The sequence below is a fragment of the Sarcophilus harrisii genome, chromosome 1 (assembly GCF_902635505.1).
Source record: "Sarcophilus harrisii chromosome 1, mSarHar1.11, whole genome shotgun sequence".
NCBI lineage: Eukaryota > Metazoa > Chordata > Mammalia > Dasyuromorphia > Dasyuridae > Sarcophilus > Sarcophilus harrisii.
In genome coordinates, this window is record NC_045426.1 from 313,402,576 (window position 1) to 313,418,808 (window position 16,233).

Consider the following 16,233-nt stretch of genomic DNA (forward strand, 5'->3'; position numbering starts at 1 on the left):
ACATGTGGCCTATGGTTATATTCTTCTTTATATATTATCTTCCCCAATTAGAATGTGTTCTTTGAGAGCAAGGGTTTTCTTGATTTTCTATTTGAATCCCAATACCTTGAAAATAGTAATTACTTAATGAATGTTTTTTCATTCATAAGAATGGTTCCCCAAAATAGATTTATTATCGAGCATACTTTTAATTTAGGAGAAGCAAACAAGAGGAATCAAATTAAATATGGAAAGAAGGATTTAAATTAGATAAGAAGAATAATTTTTTTGAAACAGGAGTTTGTGGCGGTCTTGGATTCTTGAATGTCATTCTAAAAAGTCAACTTGCCTTTCAATTTCGGAGTCCTTTGTAACAAATAATTAGGAATTAATTACAAAATACTTTACCATTTAATGATTGTGCCCCCTGTCCCATATTCTCAAACCTGTTGGGAGCAAACCCCTACCTGTCCCAAATTCTTACCATCCTGGACAGGTCATGAAAACAACAATGGGACACATGACAAAACCAGATTGAATTCATAGATGGCGAGTGGTTCTGCTTTTCAGGGAACAATGTGCTCAAAGAAAACACTCTTTCAGTTCCTTAGGGAGAATGAGGATTCCTCAGGATGAACTCAGACCAGTCTGGGTTCTTGGACAAAAGAATTTTGTTGTAAGGGTTTGAATTCATATTTTGTTACTTGGACCAACCAAGGAGGATGGGACTCAGAGCTTACAGCTGAGACCCCTATTACTTCCATCTTCTACTCTCATAGCAATACTGGCCTTGAGTGAAGGGAAGAATAAGAAGTAGGACACTCCTGCTTAGTAACTCCTTAATTAAGAGAATGTTCAACTCACCAGGAGATAGGTTGTTTTTTTTTTTAAGTCTTCAAAGTAAATTTTATTTATATATCTATTAATGTGATTGTGAAGTTGGTTAAAAAAAATCCCAAGATTCAATATTTCCAAAAGTTTAGGGATATTAGTGGGGACTTCTGGAGTTTTGAAGGAACTGCATACATGGATGCTTTACAGAAAGCACACAGGCTAATTCACTAAGTAGGAAATTTATTTGGCTGTGACTTATTAAAGAATCTTGTATTTGAGTATGCTTATATTGGCCTTAGTAGATATGATCATACAAAGGAAAATCCAACAGGAAAATGATTGGTTTCTCTAAAAATTCATTTAGGAAGTTTTTAGAAAAACAATAAAATGCACAATGCAAAATAATCTGTAAAACTTGGTATAGTATTTGTATAGGTTAGGAAAACAGTAGGTAACACATAACATAACAAAATAATATAGAATATGCTAAAGTGACATTACAAAAAGAATAAATGACTTAATTCAAATATTAGATGATATCTATAACTGCAGAAAAATAGAAAGGGAAGGGAATAGGGAAGAGAAGACCTACTGGAGGAGGGGGTAGTCAGAAACAAAAAACTTTTGAGGAGGGTCAGGATGAAAGGAGAGAGAGAGAACATAATGAACAGGAGAAGGAGAATACAGTTAGCAATAGTAATTGTGAAAAGAATTTTGAGGCAAATTTCTCTGATGAAGGTCTCTTCTCAAATGTATGGGGAATTGAGTCATATTTATAAAAAGTAAGAACTATTCCCCAATTGATAAGTGATCAAAAGATATGAACTATATCCAAGGGTTATAAAATCATGTATATCCTTTGAAACAACACCACCACTACTAGGCATGAATCCCCAAAAAGATTAGAAAGAAAAGGACCTATGTGTACAAAAAGTATTTATAGCAGTTCTTTTATCAATACAAAGAATTGGAAGTTGAGGGGATGCCCATCAATTGGGGAATGACTGAATAATTTGTGGTATGTTATTATAATAGAGTATTATTGTTCTTTGGGAAATAATGGGCAGGATGTTCTCAGAAAAATCTGGAAAGTCCTCCATGAGCTCCTTCAAAATGAAATGTACTATGTACAATGTTGCGGAATGATCAGCTGTGAATGACTTTGCTATTCTCAGTATTACAACAATCCGAAATTATTCTGAAGGATTTATAATGAAAAATACAATTCATACCCAGAGAAAGAATTGATTTTTCTGAATACAGAATGAAGCATATTTTTTAAACTTTATTTTTTAAAGATTTTTTTTTGGGGGGGAGAAATTATATTTTCTTTTGCAACATGACTTATGAAAATGTTTTATATAACTTCACATGGTGGGATGAGGGGAAAGAAAGGAGAGGATTTGGAACTCAATGTTCTAAAAACAAATATAAAAATGTATATGTAACTGGAAAATTAAAATAAATATAAATTAAAATGGAGTTGTGGGGAGTAGGTAATTTGGAACTTGTTAAATAACAGGCCCCAGAGAGTAGTAACAAATAAAATTTATATCTACCTGGGGGGACTTTTTAAAATGAGTATCATTGGGTTCTATTCTTGGTTCTTTTCTATTGAACAATTTTATTAAAGACTTTGATGAAGACATAGATGACATTCTTAATAAATCTGTAGATGACAGAAGAGTGGGTGGGATAGAATCATAGACTTAGAATTGTGAGGAATCTCTGGAGTCACTTAGTCTAACCCATACCCAAATCATGGATCTTGTTTATTATATCCATGATAAATGAGATCATTCAGGCTCTTGGTAGGTAGAACTATAGGTAAGACAGAACTCACTCCCCTGAAATGCAGTTCATTTCCTTGGAAAGTTCTTACTTTCAAAATGATATTCCTCTATCAAGAAAAGCTAACACAATCTCAGGCTGCATTTGGGTAAAGTCCAGTGTCAGAATGAGGGAGGTGATAGTCCCACTGTCCTTAGCTCTAGGCAAACCACAAGGAGTACTGTGTTTGGTTTTTGACACCTCCTTTTAGGAAGGACACTGAAAAGTTGAGTGTTTCTAGAATGGGAGGGAACCATGCAAATCATACCAAGATAAGTAGAAATAACTAGAGATGATTAGCCTGGAGAAGGACAATAAGATAGTTTTAGAATTGGAAGGAATTTGAGAAATAATCCAGTCTTCTTCCCTCATTTAATAAAATGAGGAAATTGAAACTCAGGGATGTCCCATACAATGGAGTCAGGAGGACCTGATTTTAAATCTGGTCTCGGATGTAGCTGCATAGCTCTGAGAAAGTCACTTACTCCTTATTACCTCAAAAAAACCCCACCACCATCATCCCCAACATCACCAACAAAACAAAACAAACTCTAAAGCAAAACATCATCAACAACGAAAGAAAATTAGTGCAAAGATTCTTAATCTGTGGCTTATGAGTCCATATGGATTCACATAAGTGAAAGTGGGGATCATGAAATTATGATTTATTATCAATAAGTGATTTGTATAAATCAAATTTGTTTTATAAATATATATACCCAGAGTTGTATAAATTTTTTTCAGGCAAAAGGGATTGCAAGTGAAGTTTAAAAAGCTCTGGTGTAGTGAACAGGGAGCTAGCCTTGGAGTTGGGAAAACCTAAATTCAAGTCCCATATTGGTTTTGTGATCTTGAGCAAGCCACCTTGCTCTCAGTACCCTGATCTACTTAGGTGTAGAGTTACCACTGATCTATATGGCAAGAGGAAGTTTCCTCATCAGGGAGTTCCCTACATCAATGAAATCACAGGTCCAGACCATTTAAAAAAAAAGAAAAAGAAAAAAAAAACTTTCCTGAGATCACACAGTAAGTAGCAGAGATAAAATTCAAACCCAGATTTTCTTATTTAAATTCATTGCCCTTTCTTTCTAATTTTTAAAAATTAAGTTAAAAATTTAAGATCAATAATTCATTCTTCTACACATTCCTCCCCTTCACCATTGGAAAAAGAAAAGGAAAAACAAAACTCTGGAAAACAAACTCTCAGTATGTTGACTAAAGGGTTGTCTTGTACAAGAGGGATTGGATTTGCTCTTCTTGATTCTGGGAGACAAAATTAGAAGTGGGGGATGGAATAATTTGGCCCAACAAAAGAAAAATCTTCCTGACAAAAGTTACCTGGAGATGGTAGGGATTGCCTCATTGGGTAGTGAGTTTCATGCTACTAAAAAAGATCTTCAAGTGATGGTTGAATGACTATTTGGGGATTATATAGAGGGGATTCATTTTCAAGGAGAAATTACGATAGAGAGAAAGTATGGCCTAGTAGAGAGTGTTGAATGTGGAATTAGTGTAAGTTGTTTGAAGATGGACTCTGCCACTTGCTGTCTTTGTGGCTCTAGGCAAATTACCCCACCTCTCTAGGTCTCAGTTTCCTCATCTATAAAATGAGAAGGTTGAACTGAATGGCCTCTACAATCCTTTTTACATCTGAATCTATGGTGTATCAGTTTATAACCATTTCCCCAACATTTATTCCACATCCAGCTTGCTGGGATTCTACGTGTATCCCCTAAAAGCATGGTATTGATAGTTGAAGATTTAAGGAGGATATCTAGAGAGTCTATTGGAAAGCAACATTTTAGTGTTAGTGATACCATACTCTATTGGACAATCAGTAGCAGCATTTCTCTTTCTAGCTCATTAATTGCTCTTTATAACCCAAAGTTCTATCTTCAGATTGAAATACTTATCAGTAAATAGTTAATAATTAAAGTATAATCAGCATTTCATTTTACTTAGATACCTTATCACTAATAACTGTTCTCTGTGCAATAAAGACAGTATACTAGATCCCAAAATGAACAGACTTGATTATTAAAATTCCTTACCTGTATGGAGTAGGAGGTATTAAATTCATTGTAGAGGTTGGGGACCTGAACATCGGATCCATTGATGGTGCAGTGGCTATAGGGCTCGCCTATCCGCTCCAGTTTATCCTGAAACCCAAATAGGGTAACATTTAAGGAAAATATAAACTCCTTGAGGATGGAGACTTTTTTTTTTGTCTTTGTAATACAGCACCTAACACACTGCCCAGTGTACAGTAAGTGCTTAATGTTGTTGTTCTTTGAAAAGGACCATGACATCAAGAAGGTGATGCCCTGACACTTAAGTGAATTGGATTTACGTGAGGGAAGGCTGCACAAGGTCACCTGCCTCATTTTTTCTTCCAGAGCCATGTAGGTCCAGTGGCCAGATGTAGAGCAGGATGCCTGGAGATAGCCCTGGATGAAATGGGAGATCTTGGCCCTTTTAAGCTAAGGTCTTTAACAGGTTTCAGTTTGACTGAGGCAATAGCCACTTAATAAATGAATGTTGAATGAATGAATGAATGATCAAAGGATCTTACAACTTTAGAGAGTACCTAGCTATTCAAATTACTTTAAGAACCTTTTAAGCAGTAACTCCAAATTCACCAGCATACCGATAAAAGTCAGAAAGTTGAAAATGTTAGGCCATTCTCCGCTCCCCAATTTTCCAGAACTCCAAGAAGCCCCCTCTCTGGGGCTATTTGTTTTTGTCTTAGAAGTCCATAGAATCAGAATCCCAGACATTTGGGAGGAATTTCAGAGATTACTTAGTCCAAAACCTATTTTACAGAAAGGAAAATTTGTTGTTCATAGAGTGGAAGTGACTTGTCTGAGGTCATAACAAAAGAGTCAATATTTGAGCTACTTATCTTCTAACTTCAGTATCTCTGTCTCTGTCTGTGTGTGTGTTTCTCTGCTTCTCCCTCTTTTTCTCTATCTATCTTTGTCTCTATCTCTCCTCTATTTCTCTGTCTCTTTTCTCTCCTCTCTCTTTTCATTTTCTTTTCTCTGCATCTCTCATCTCTGTCTCTCTCTCATACACAGACACACACACAGATACAACCAAAGGTAATTTATATTTTGATAACTGCATTTCAATAAAATTAGTTTTTTAAAAAAATTAGATGCATAAGTTTAAATTCTTATATCTTCTACATTTAAAAACATTTTTTCTGAGCTTGAATTCATAGGCTTCACTAAACTGCCAAAAAGGCTCAAATCATAAAAAAGGTGAAACAATCTCTTCTCTAATTTATCTCTCATATATTGTCAATTTAATTAATTTTTAAAAAAAATATACTTATTCCCCGGCATGGATTAAGTGTTTAAAAGATGTTCATTGGGGAGCCACAGAAATGTTCCTAGTGGAAATAGATAAGGTGGTCAAGTATTGAAGACACCAGGGTCATTCAGGCCATTGCTAGTTGTCTTGACTTTTGTCCTTCCACTGGACTTTGATGACTCAGGAAGAGAGAGAGTAATTGTGATGATTTTGTGTAATTGCCTCACTTAAGTCCAATTCACACACAAGCGAAGACATTGCTTGTGATGTCATTTGTCCTTGTCAAAAATGAAGGTCAAACAATATCATTTTGCACTGGGGTAAGCTCCAGGGATACAAAGAAAGGTAAAAACATGCACCCTGTTCTGAGGGTGCTCACATTCTAATATTGAAGAGTAGTTTTGGGGCAGAGAAGGGGAACATGGTTCATCCAAGATTCAAAGCTCAGGAGAGAAGCCATGGGGAGCCTCTGTCTTTGGAGAGCCAAGTTAGCCCAAACTAAATATATGTATTGACTGAAGCCACATTTGCTCTCTTTGTGGGTGATGAAGGGCCAGCACTGCAGGAAGACAAGGACCAGATGGGGCTGGGGCTGTAATGGAGTAAGAGCTCTCCTAGGACTCAGCAAAATAGTGAAGCTCTGGGGGGAGACAGAATAGGGAAAAGGACTTTAAAAAGCCCCATGTATACAATGCCCTTCTGAGAACAGTGCTGACTGTGATCAGAAGGCGTATTTACTCACTCCCATTCTACAAAGCTCTCTTGCTTTCTGAGCAGGCTCCTGGCTCATCCGTTTCAGGTTCAGTCTGTGGCTGCGTACCTGAAATCAGTGCTTTTGTCACCAGGCTAATGGGGCAAAAAGATCTACATACGTACTACCAGCACACCAATGGAGGTTTCTGTTCCTGGCATGGCGTAGATTCCCCCATCTTTGAGAAAAGGGTAGGCCTTTTGCTCATGGAGCATCAGTCTGACACCAGCCGTGGAGGTGAGATAGTGGACATAATCCTGTTGGTCGATGTCCAGGATTAATTTCAGGCCTGCAGGGGTAAATTGTGAAGAATGAGGGTCAAGGTTTGAGGCTGGTCTAGGATGAACATTTCAGCATCAGAGGCAGTTCATGAGTCCATGGATGGATGACTATAGAATGAAAACTGCTTATCTTCCCTCCTTCCTCTCTTCCCTTTTACTTTACCCATCCTGGAAAGATGGACTAGAGAGGCCCAATCAAGAAGCTAAGGCAGGTTAGGTTCCCCTGGGGGAAAAAAAACAACAGATTTAACACAAATAAGTTAGCAGGTCACGCTTTTCTTTACATGGAATTATTGGAATTATAGAAATTTGGAATTTTAGAGCTGGAAGAAATGTGAAGAATCATCATATTTATAGAAATATAGTAGAAGAGTTAGCAGGGATAGAAAATTAGAGATATATATCACACACAATAATGTTGATTAAGAGTAGAATTTATTAGAAAAAAGGGGTAATAAAAATTAATCTCAGGCAAAGTCAAATTTTTAAAAAGATTCAAGAAAGAGAGAAATTGCCACATTACATGTCTGCTATATTAATGTTATTTTAGTGTATATATATGCACATATATGTATGTGTGTATATGTGTATTGTATATGTGTGTGTATGGATGTATATATGACTATGTCCATGTTTAACTGTACTCTTCTTAGGGAAGTTGAGAGAGAAGAAAGGGAAAAAAGAAGAAAGAAGAAAAGAAAACCTACAAGGAAGCAAAGAAAAGATGAACAGTTATAAATACAGTATTTTCTATAATTTTATATGCTTTCATGAAATGAAAATTTATTGTTACATATTTTGAATTCTCCCAGATGTTCTGCTGGCCACATGACAATGGTTTTTTTTTTTTTTTCTGTCTTTCTTTTTCTATTTTGTTTTTTTCTTAGTTTTGCATTTAAGTTTAAAAAAAAAAATACATTTAGAAAAAAAGAACCATTGTATTCAATGTTCAGTTTTACTGAAATGGAAATCAAGGTCCAGAAAAGTGAAAGGACTTGCTACAATCTTGCAATGTCACAATGACAGAATAGAAACTCAAACTCAGGTCCCTTGTCTAATAACCCTTTTGTCATATTGGAAGGTTGCATTAAATGGCAAACATATGCAGGTATGTTTTAAATGACTAATATCACAAGACTCTAATACACAAATCTTTTAGGAACAAAAGATTCCTTTAAGTGAAAAATATACTACCTAGGGACCTGGCTTTGAGTTTCTGCTCTAACCTTATCTCATTTCAGAAGTGGCTCCTGAAAAGATTTCTCAATATGTCAATCCATTTGTTCTACTTTGACAGTCCCTTCTGCCATACCCTCTGAAGCCCCAGGACCCCAATTGTGTAAAAAACAAGATTCTTCTTTTGCTCCAAGTTGGCATCCTTTCAAAGATGCTAGGAGACCAGGGCACTAAATTTGGATGGATCCCTAAGCTTGGAATAATGATGATAATAATAATAATAAATAGATGCCAGTTGTATAGCACTTTAAGATTTACAAGGAACTCTATGTACTTTTTCTTGTTTGTCCCTCACAAAAACTCTGAGTCAGCTACTATTATTATTATTTACAGGTCAGTAAAATGAGGCTTCAAGAATTGTCCAAAGGTGACACAGCTAGTAAATTGTCTGCGTGCCTATTTGAACTCAAGTCTTTCCTGACTCTGCATGTAATATTACAGTATTCTAGAGTGCTTCTTTTAGGAAATGGGCAAATTTCCCATTTGAAGACCAGAATGGTTTTACTTTTTAAATTTTTTGATCCACTTTAGTACCTAGCACAGTCTCTGACATACAAGAAGCACCCAATAAATCACCTTGGTAATCTCTCAGTCCAGACGTCCTCCATTTTCCTACCTCTTGATCCTCTTGTCTCCCTGGGGTCAATCCCTATAACTTTCTTTCACACACTACAATGGCTGATTCTTGGGATAGAGTTTTAAAAAAAAAAGGGACTCAGGTCTCCTGATTCCCAATTGATACCTTAAAGCAAACCTTACTTAGATGATTTAAAAGAATTTTTTTATTAAAGATTTTTATTCTCAAAACATATGCATGGATAATTCTTCAACATTAACCCTTGCAAAGCCTTGTGTTCCAATTTTCCCTCTTTCTCCATCCTTCCCCTAGATGCTAAATCCAAAATATGCATACATATTTATACAATTATCTTGCTGCACAAGAAAAATAAAATTAAACAGAAAAAAAAATAAGAAAACAAAGTGCAAACAAATAACAACAAAAAGAGTGAAAATGCTATGTTGTGAACCACACTCAGTTCCTATAGTCCTTTCTCTGGATATAGATGGCTTTCTTCATCACAAGATCATTGGAACTGGTACTTAGATTATTTTAAAAGGAATTTTCACAGTAAGAAAAATCAGATTTTTTTGAAAAGGAAATTGTATTTTTGTCTGCTTAATTAAAAAAATTTTTTTCTAAGTCTTAGAAGGGTATTTGAAGTTTCTGCCCTACATGATAGAAGTATGATTCAATTCAATTCAACATTTATTAAAAACCTACTATGTTCAAAGCACTGTGATTGACTGTTAGTAACACTGAGACAAAAACTAAGTGGTCCCTTCCTCATAAACCTATTACACTGTGCCAGGATGGCAGGATATCTAACATTTACACAAGTAAATATGAAGTTTAAAAAAACTGATACATGAAGCATAGTATTTTCATTTTTTTTGTCTGTTTCTCATGATTTTTCCCCTTTTGGTCTGATTTTTCTTGTACAACGTGACAAAAATGGAAATATGTTTAGAAGAATTGCACACATTTAACCTATATCAGATTGCTTTTTGTCTTGGGAAAGGGGGAGGTAAGGGAAAGGAGGAAGAAAAATTTGCAACCCAGTGTCTCCAAAAAGAATGCTGAAAACTACCTTTGCATGTAAATAAATGAAAAATAAAATACTATTGAAAAAAATTAATACAATACAATTTCAGCATTGAGAGAATGCTAACAATATGGGGGTAGACTGGAGATGAGAAGGACTCTATGTAGGTGATACCAGAAGCTATGTCATGAAAAAATCTGGGAATTCTCTAAGAATAATTGTACTGTGGTTCCTTGCACTGTTTTGGGAATGCTTTTGAATGTCTAATACAAATCAGGCACTTAACAAATGGCTGTTGGATTATATCAGATTTGAAAAGCCAAGATTCTGATACATGACTGTCCTGCATTTGCTTTTTTGTATAACTTACCAAACTCAGTTCCAGGGTTGGAGGAGAGCAGGGCTTTTTCCTTCATGCCCCAGTTGAAGACATAGCAGTTGCCGTAGTCTGGGTGAAATACTGGAGTGAAGTTCCTAAAAGAAGTGTTTATTAGTGATAATGGCTACATGATAGATATATTTTAAAATGTTTTTAAAAATACATTTTATTGGTATGTACCATAGACACTAAAATACCCAGGATAGGTTTTGGTATCAGCTCCAGCATCACCGCTGGCATCTAAATTTGCTTACTCTTCAATCCTGGACCACCCCATCTAATTCAATTGGAATAGAATAGAAATGAACCTAGAATTAATTCCTCTTCTTCATTGCCAAATCTAAAGTCACAGACCAGGGTGATGGATTAGAACAGGATTTCTTAAACTTTTTCTGCTTGCAACTCCTTTTTGCCCAAGAAATTTCTATACAATCCCATGTAATCAAGTACATAAAAGTTATACAAATCAAACATTTGTTGATAATAAGTCACAATTTTGTGACCTCCACATTGAGTTACATGACTCCATATGGAGTTGTGACCTACAGTTTAGGAAGCTTTGGTTTAGAAGACCTTAGTGTATTCATTACTACATTAACTTAGATGTTGTTTAGTCACGTCCAACTCTTCATGACCCTTTTTGGGGTTTTCTTGGCAAAGATAACAAGGGTGGTTTGCCATTTCCTTCTCTAACTCATTTGACAGGTGAGGAACTGAGGCAAACCGGGTTAAGTGATTTGCCTGGGATAACACAGCTAGTAAGTGTCTGAAAACTGATTTGACTTCATAAAGATGACTCTTCCTGATTCCACTTAGTTGCCCCACTAACTCATACAGAGTTCTTTAAAATCTCCAGAAGAGATTATATAACTTCTCCACTCTCCTCCTTGTCCTTTGGGTTTGTTTTTAAATAAGATTTTTGAATGCATCATAGTCCTTTTGGGGTATTCCTCCTTCCATCCCAGCCATAAATCAGACAGAGATTGCCTGAACCCTACCCTTGCCACAAAGAATAAACTTATGCAAAGACAACTAAGAGATAATATATTAGACAAAATATGTACCATTCTGATCCTGGGGGTCTCAACCCTTCTACTGAGAAGGAAGAACACATTTTATTACCTGTTCCTCAGGAATGAAGATTGTCTACCATCTCTTTTGGTAACAATCATAAAACTGGAAGGAAACATATGACCATCTACTCCAAATTTCTTTGAAAAATGAGAAAATTAAGGGGCAATAGATTGCTCCAGATAATCTATTGAATAACAGAGCTACAATTGGAAACCAGGTCTCCCAATTCTATGTCCAATTCATTTGCCCTCATTACCAAGCAGAATTTCATGGCCTCAAACCTGCATAGTTATGTAGTTGTTCCTAATACCTAATTGAATCCAATCCAACTACAGTTTAAGCTCAGCCTTCCTAATCTGTGTTTAGTAGAAGGGGAGGACATGCTCAGGAAAATATCCAGTGTAGAGCAGGGACTTCTGCTGTGACCACTATATGCTGAGCATATTCCTTGATCATTATACTGATTTCTAAAAACAATTGACTTTTCATTATCACAGGCAGCAACCACCTTGAGAGCTACATGGATGGTCAGTTTTAGTTTCCCTTCCTTGAGGCACTTTTCTGGAAGGTGGCAATCCCGGGTGACTGTGGTCTTGGTAAAAGCTGAAATATCACTAACACATTTTGTCAAAGGGAACAGATTTAAGAAAAAGGGGCTGGGAAAGAAGACTTTGGGAACCCAGGCAAATAAAGGAAATTGAAATACAAATAGAGGAAATTGAAATACAATATCTGTCCTGGTCAAACAAAGCTTCCCCTCTTCCTTATGTCTATGTTTGTCATAGCATTGGGGACATGTGAATGACGATGAAGGTTCTTATGACTTCCAGATGACAGGAAGGAGGTGTTTGCTGGGGCTACTCAGGTAGGACCTGAAAAGAAGGCAGGATGTTGGGGAGTTCTCAAGAGGTCACTAACTTGGGGGTAGACAATCTCCAGGTTCAATATAGGCCCTGGATTGGCCTCCAACCTGCAAACCAAGAGTGCTGTTGACTCGGTATCTTAACACAGACAAGGATCCCAATGCAGAGAGGAAGTACTAGAGGGACTAGAGCTGGCAAAATGAATTGGAGCCAGGCTCTTCCTTGATGGAGAAGACACACCTCCTGGGTGTTCTCCCTTCCCAGGGACACACTGTTCCCAATGCTGAAATGAAGTCCTGGGGAAACAATATTGTGGAAAGAGAGGCAGGGCGGGCCTACATCACCACCCCAGTTTAAGTCTGCAATCTCTGCTTTGCTCCCCACTTTGGTCAAATACATACTATTTGTTCATTGATAATGCAGTTTATTGACAGCAAAGACAGCTTCCGGGACACCCATGGAACAATTCAAGGTGCCAAAGACAAAAAGGGGAGGGAACAATAAGATGAATCAAGAAAAAAAATGTCTCTCTGGGATCTGTCTTCTGGTTGTTATTTTTGGTGTCACTTAGGCTCTAACTACAGAGCTGGAAGGACTCTCTAGTCCAACACTCTCCTAAGGAGGAAACTGAGAAGTTCAGTGATATGGCCAAGATCCCACAATTAATAAGTATGAAACTTAAATCTAGGTCTATGACCTGAGAAGCAGTAAGTAATACAATGAATAGGGCACTGGACTCGGAAGCCTGAAATCCTGGGTTCAAATCTCATTTCAAGTTCTTATTAGCTATGTGACCCTGAGAAAGTAATTTAACTTGTCTGGCCTTTTTTCGTTGGTAAGAAGAGATTATGTCTATTATCCCTTCCAGTAATAAATGTATGATCCTATGACTAAAGCCCATCCTCATTCCACAGTATCATACCTTTGGAATTGCCTTGACAATTAGCAGGTGGGAAAGGTTTGAGAAGAAACTGCAAAATAGTTGAAAAAAGGAAAACAGAATTCCCCCAAATGGTAAAGGTGTGGATATTCCATAGCTTTCAGGTGTTTCTTTAGATAAACAATTGTAATGACTAACATTCAATAAAAATATCTAGCATTTTATATGGCCCATTAAGATTTGCATTTTACATTTTACAAAACATTTTACATAGTAGGTGTCCCAAAACTTAGTGCAGTTTTAAGCTATTAAAACTTAAAAAGTTATTAAAGCTTTGGGGTCTCAAAATGTAATGCAGTTTTAAGCTATTAATGCTTGGATCTTAGTGAAAGTTTTAAGAAAAGTCTTAGTGAAGTTTTCATGCTTATATATTACCTCATTTGATCTTCATAAAACCCAGTGAGATAGATGCAATTATTATCTCCATTTATACATATAAACTGGGGCATACATAAGTTAAGTAATTTGTCCAAGCTCACAGCTAATATGTGGTTTAGGCAGGATCTGAATTCAGATCTTTAGTGTGGGTGAAACCTTGATATATATTATTTCATTTCATCCTGTTAATAGATAGGACAGTTATTATTATCCCTATTTTGCAGATGAGATAATTGAGGCAAGAATAGGCTAAGTGACTTGCTCAGTGTTCCATAGTTAGTGAGTAGATTTACATCTAGGTCTTTGAGACTTCAGGACCAGAATTTTATACACTATACCATACTCTTCTCCATTCTTCTCCTTGTTCTGCCTTTAACAAGATTGAAACATACTTCATCCAATTTAATCCCACTTTCATTAATCCCACAATGCACATTGCATTGAGGTTCTGAGGATACACAGAAATGACAATGACTCTGCCCTCAAGGAGCTTACATTCAACTGGCATATACAATAAATAAACATGTAAGTCAACATAAGATTAAACTGAGGAAAAAGAAAAAAGAGATTTGATGTTCTTGAGTTCATTTCCAAATCAAGGAGAAAGCAAAAAGACACTAAAAAGAGGGAATATTGATATAACTTGAATACACTGCTTGACTTTCAGCTGACTGGGGGATGCTGATTGACACATACTGGATTACTCACAAAAGACATTAATAATGACAGAATGATTAGTCTATTTGATTTCTGATAGATCTAGCAACAAAAGTTGCTTTTAGAGAAAACCTCATTAAGATGGTATCAAGACTTCTTTAGGGATGTATTTTAGTACAGTGAAAAGTGTGTTGGATGTGTAGTCTGGAGAGACCTTAAGTGGTCTTAAGTCCTGTTTCTGGTATTTCCTAGCCAGATGATCATGAACAAGTCACTTAATCTGTTTGATCCTCAGTTTTATCTTCTGGAAAATGAGGGTAATAATATTTGACTTACCTTACAAGTGAGGACCAAATAAGAAAATGTATACAAAATACTTTATAAGTCCTAACAGAGGTGGATCTTGGGATTTTATCATCTATTACTGCAACCACAGGGAACTGTGAGGAACTCCCTCCATCAATAGATCTCACAACCTATTACTTAATAGATAAGGGCTTGAGGCACACCCTAGGCTGAGTAGATTAGAGGATTTAGCCAGAGTCCTGTCATGTGGAATAGTGGAAAGAATGCTGGAACTAGAAGAATAGGGTTCAGATCCTATTTCTACCACCCATGACTTGGGTGACTTTAGATAAATCATTTAGTTTCTCTAGGTGTCAGTTTTCTCATATGTAAAAATGTGGGGTCGAGTATCATGGTGATGGAATTTGAAATAATGCCAAAGAGGTATCAGTTGAAGAAACTGGCAATATTTAGGTTTCTTCAATGGTCCCAGGAAAAGGATGATCTGAACCTGTTCAACTTGTCCTTGAGCATACTGTCGAGCTCTCTCTTTTGCCCCTCTCATAGTCTGCCTGATACCTGGGTATGTGTATCTCCCCCAGTAGAATATGGACTTCTGGAAGGCAGGGATAGTGCCATATTTCATCTTCATGTCATTAATGCCTTGCACATTGTGCATTTGTGTAGCAGAGAGTCCTATTAGGTCTGGGGTCAGGAGAGACTTTGCTCTCCTCGTTCAAATCCTGGCTCTGACATTTATTGTAGTATGATTAGGGGCAAGTCACTTAGCTTGTTTGGGTCACAGGAGGGGAGGAGGAGGAGGCGGAGGAGGGAGAAGAAGAAGAGAAAGGAAGAAGAGGAAAAGGAGGAGGAAGAAGAAGAGAGGAAAGAGAAAACAGAAGAGGAGGAGGAAAAGGAAGAGAAGAAAGAGAGAAAGAAGAGTTGATGACTGAAGAAAAAGAGAAGTGTTCATACCTGTGATTGCAAGGTTCTGCCCCAAATAGGCAGGCCAGGATCATCTGCTTTGCTGGGTAGCCCATCTGGATCCTCTCTTTCAGAGGCACCTCAGAGAGGATGCTGGTGGACTGCAGGACGTACCATTCTTTCATTGCCTGGGCAGCACTGGTGAAGTTCCGATAGGTGCACATGGTGCCATTTTGACTGCACTATGGATGGGGGAAAAATCCAGGCAGTGCTGAGCCAGAACTGACATTTTAGGGTGTCACCCTCCAAATTGAGATCTTCCTCTCCCAACCCCCATCATTCAGGTCACTATGTAAGAGTGCTAGGGACAATGGTCTAATTTAGGAGATAATGAAATCTCCATCCTTCTGGATAAGACGGTTTACTCTCTAAGAATTCTTCCAGCTATATCATCTTATGGACTTTGTTTTAGGACTCCTTCAAGATAAATGCTAAGGCAGTATGAATACTTCTGTCCCCGCATTGCCTCCTGAAAATAAGACTCTCTCCACTTCAATATTAGTCTGTCTGTCTCTAATGTCTCCACCTTAATCCTGCCTCCCCTTCTTCCACAGGACCAAGCAGCAACTTTGGCTATTCCCTTGGGACAAATGATTCAATATTGGAAATGGATAAGGTTTTATTAATGGAAATGATATGAAAGAAGATATATTACTTTCTGTCTTGCCACTACATTTTAAAGACATTTCTATTTGGTTGGCTGCCAAACCTCCTGTATGTGTTGTTTCTTATACAGACACACACACACACATTTATATGTATATATGAACATATACAATCTATGTTAATGAGAGAAGGGGCTTCCTTGCTTAGTATAATATTTCACACAGAGTATTTCATAAA

The 16,233-nt window shown here is 36.9% G+C and overlaps 1 protein-coding gene across 1 annotated transcript in view; it reads right to left on the reverse strand.

Annotated features, from left to right (window-relative positions):
* SCNN1B (sodium channel epithelial 1 subunit beta) overlaps nucleotides 1-16,233 on the reverse strand; it is an 88,782-nt gene that overhangs the window by 15,901 nt on the left and 56,648 nt on the right. The window contains exons 4-7 of the mRNA XM_003761746.2: nucleotides 15,382-15,572; nucleotides 10,201-10,304; nucleotides 6,835-6,998; nucleotides 4,695-4,802 (exon numbers count right to left, since the gene is read on the reverse strand). Of these exons, the coding sequence (XP_003761794.1) occupies nucleotides 4,695-4,802; nucleotides 6,835-6,998; nucleotides 10,201-10,304; nucleotides 15,382-15,572 (567 nt within the window). The remainder of the gene's footprint in view (nucleotides 1-4,694; nucleotides 4,803-6,834; nucleotides 6,999-10,200; nucleotides 10,305-15,381; nucleotides 15,573-16,233) is intronic.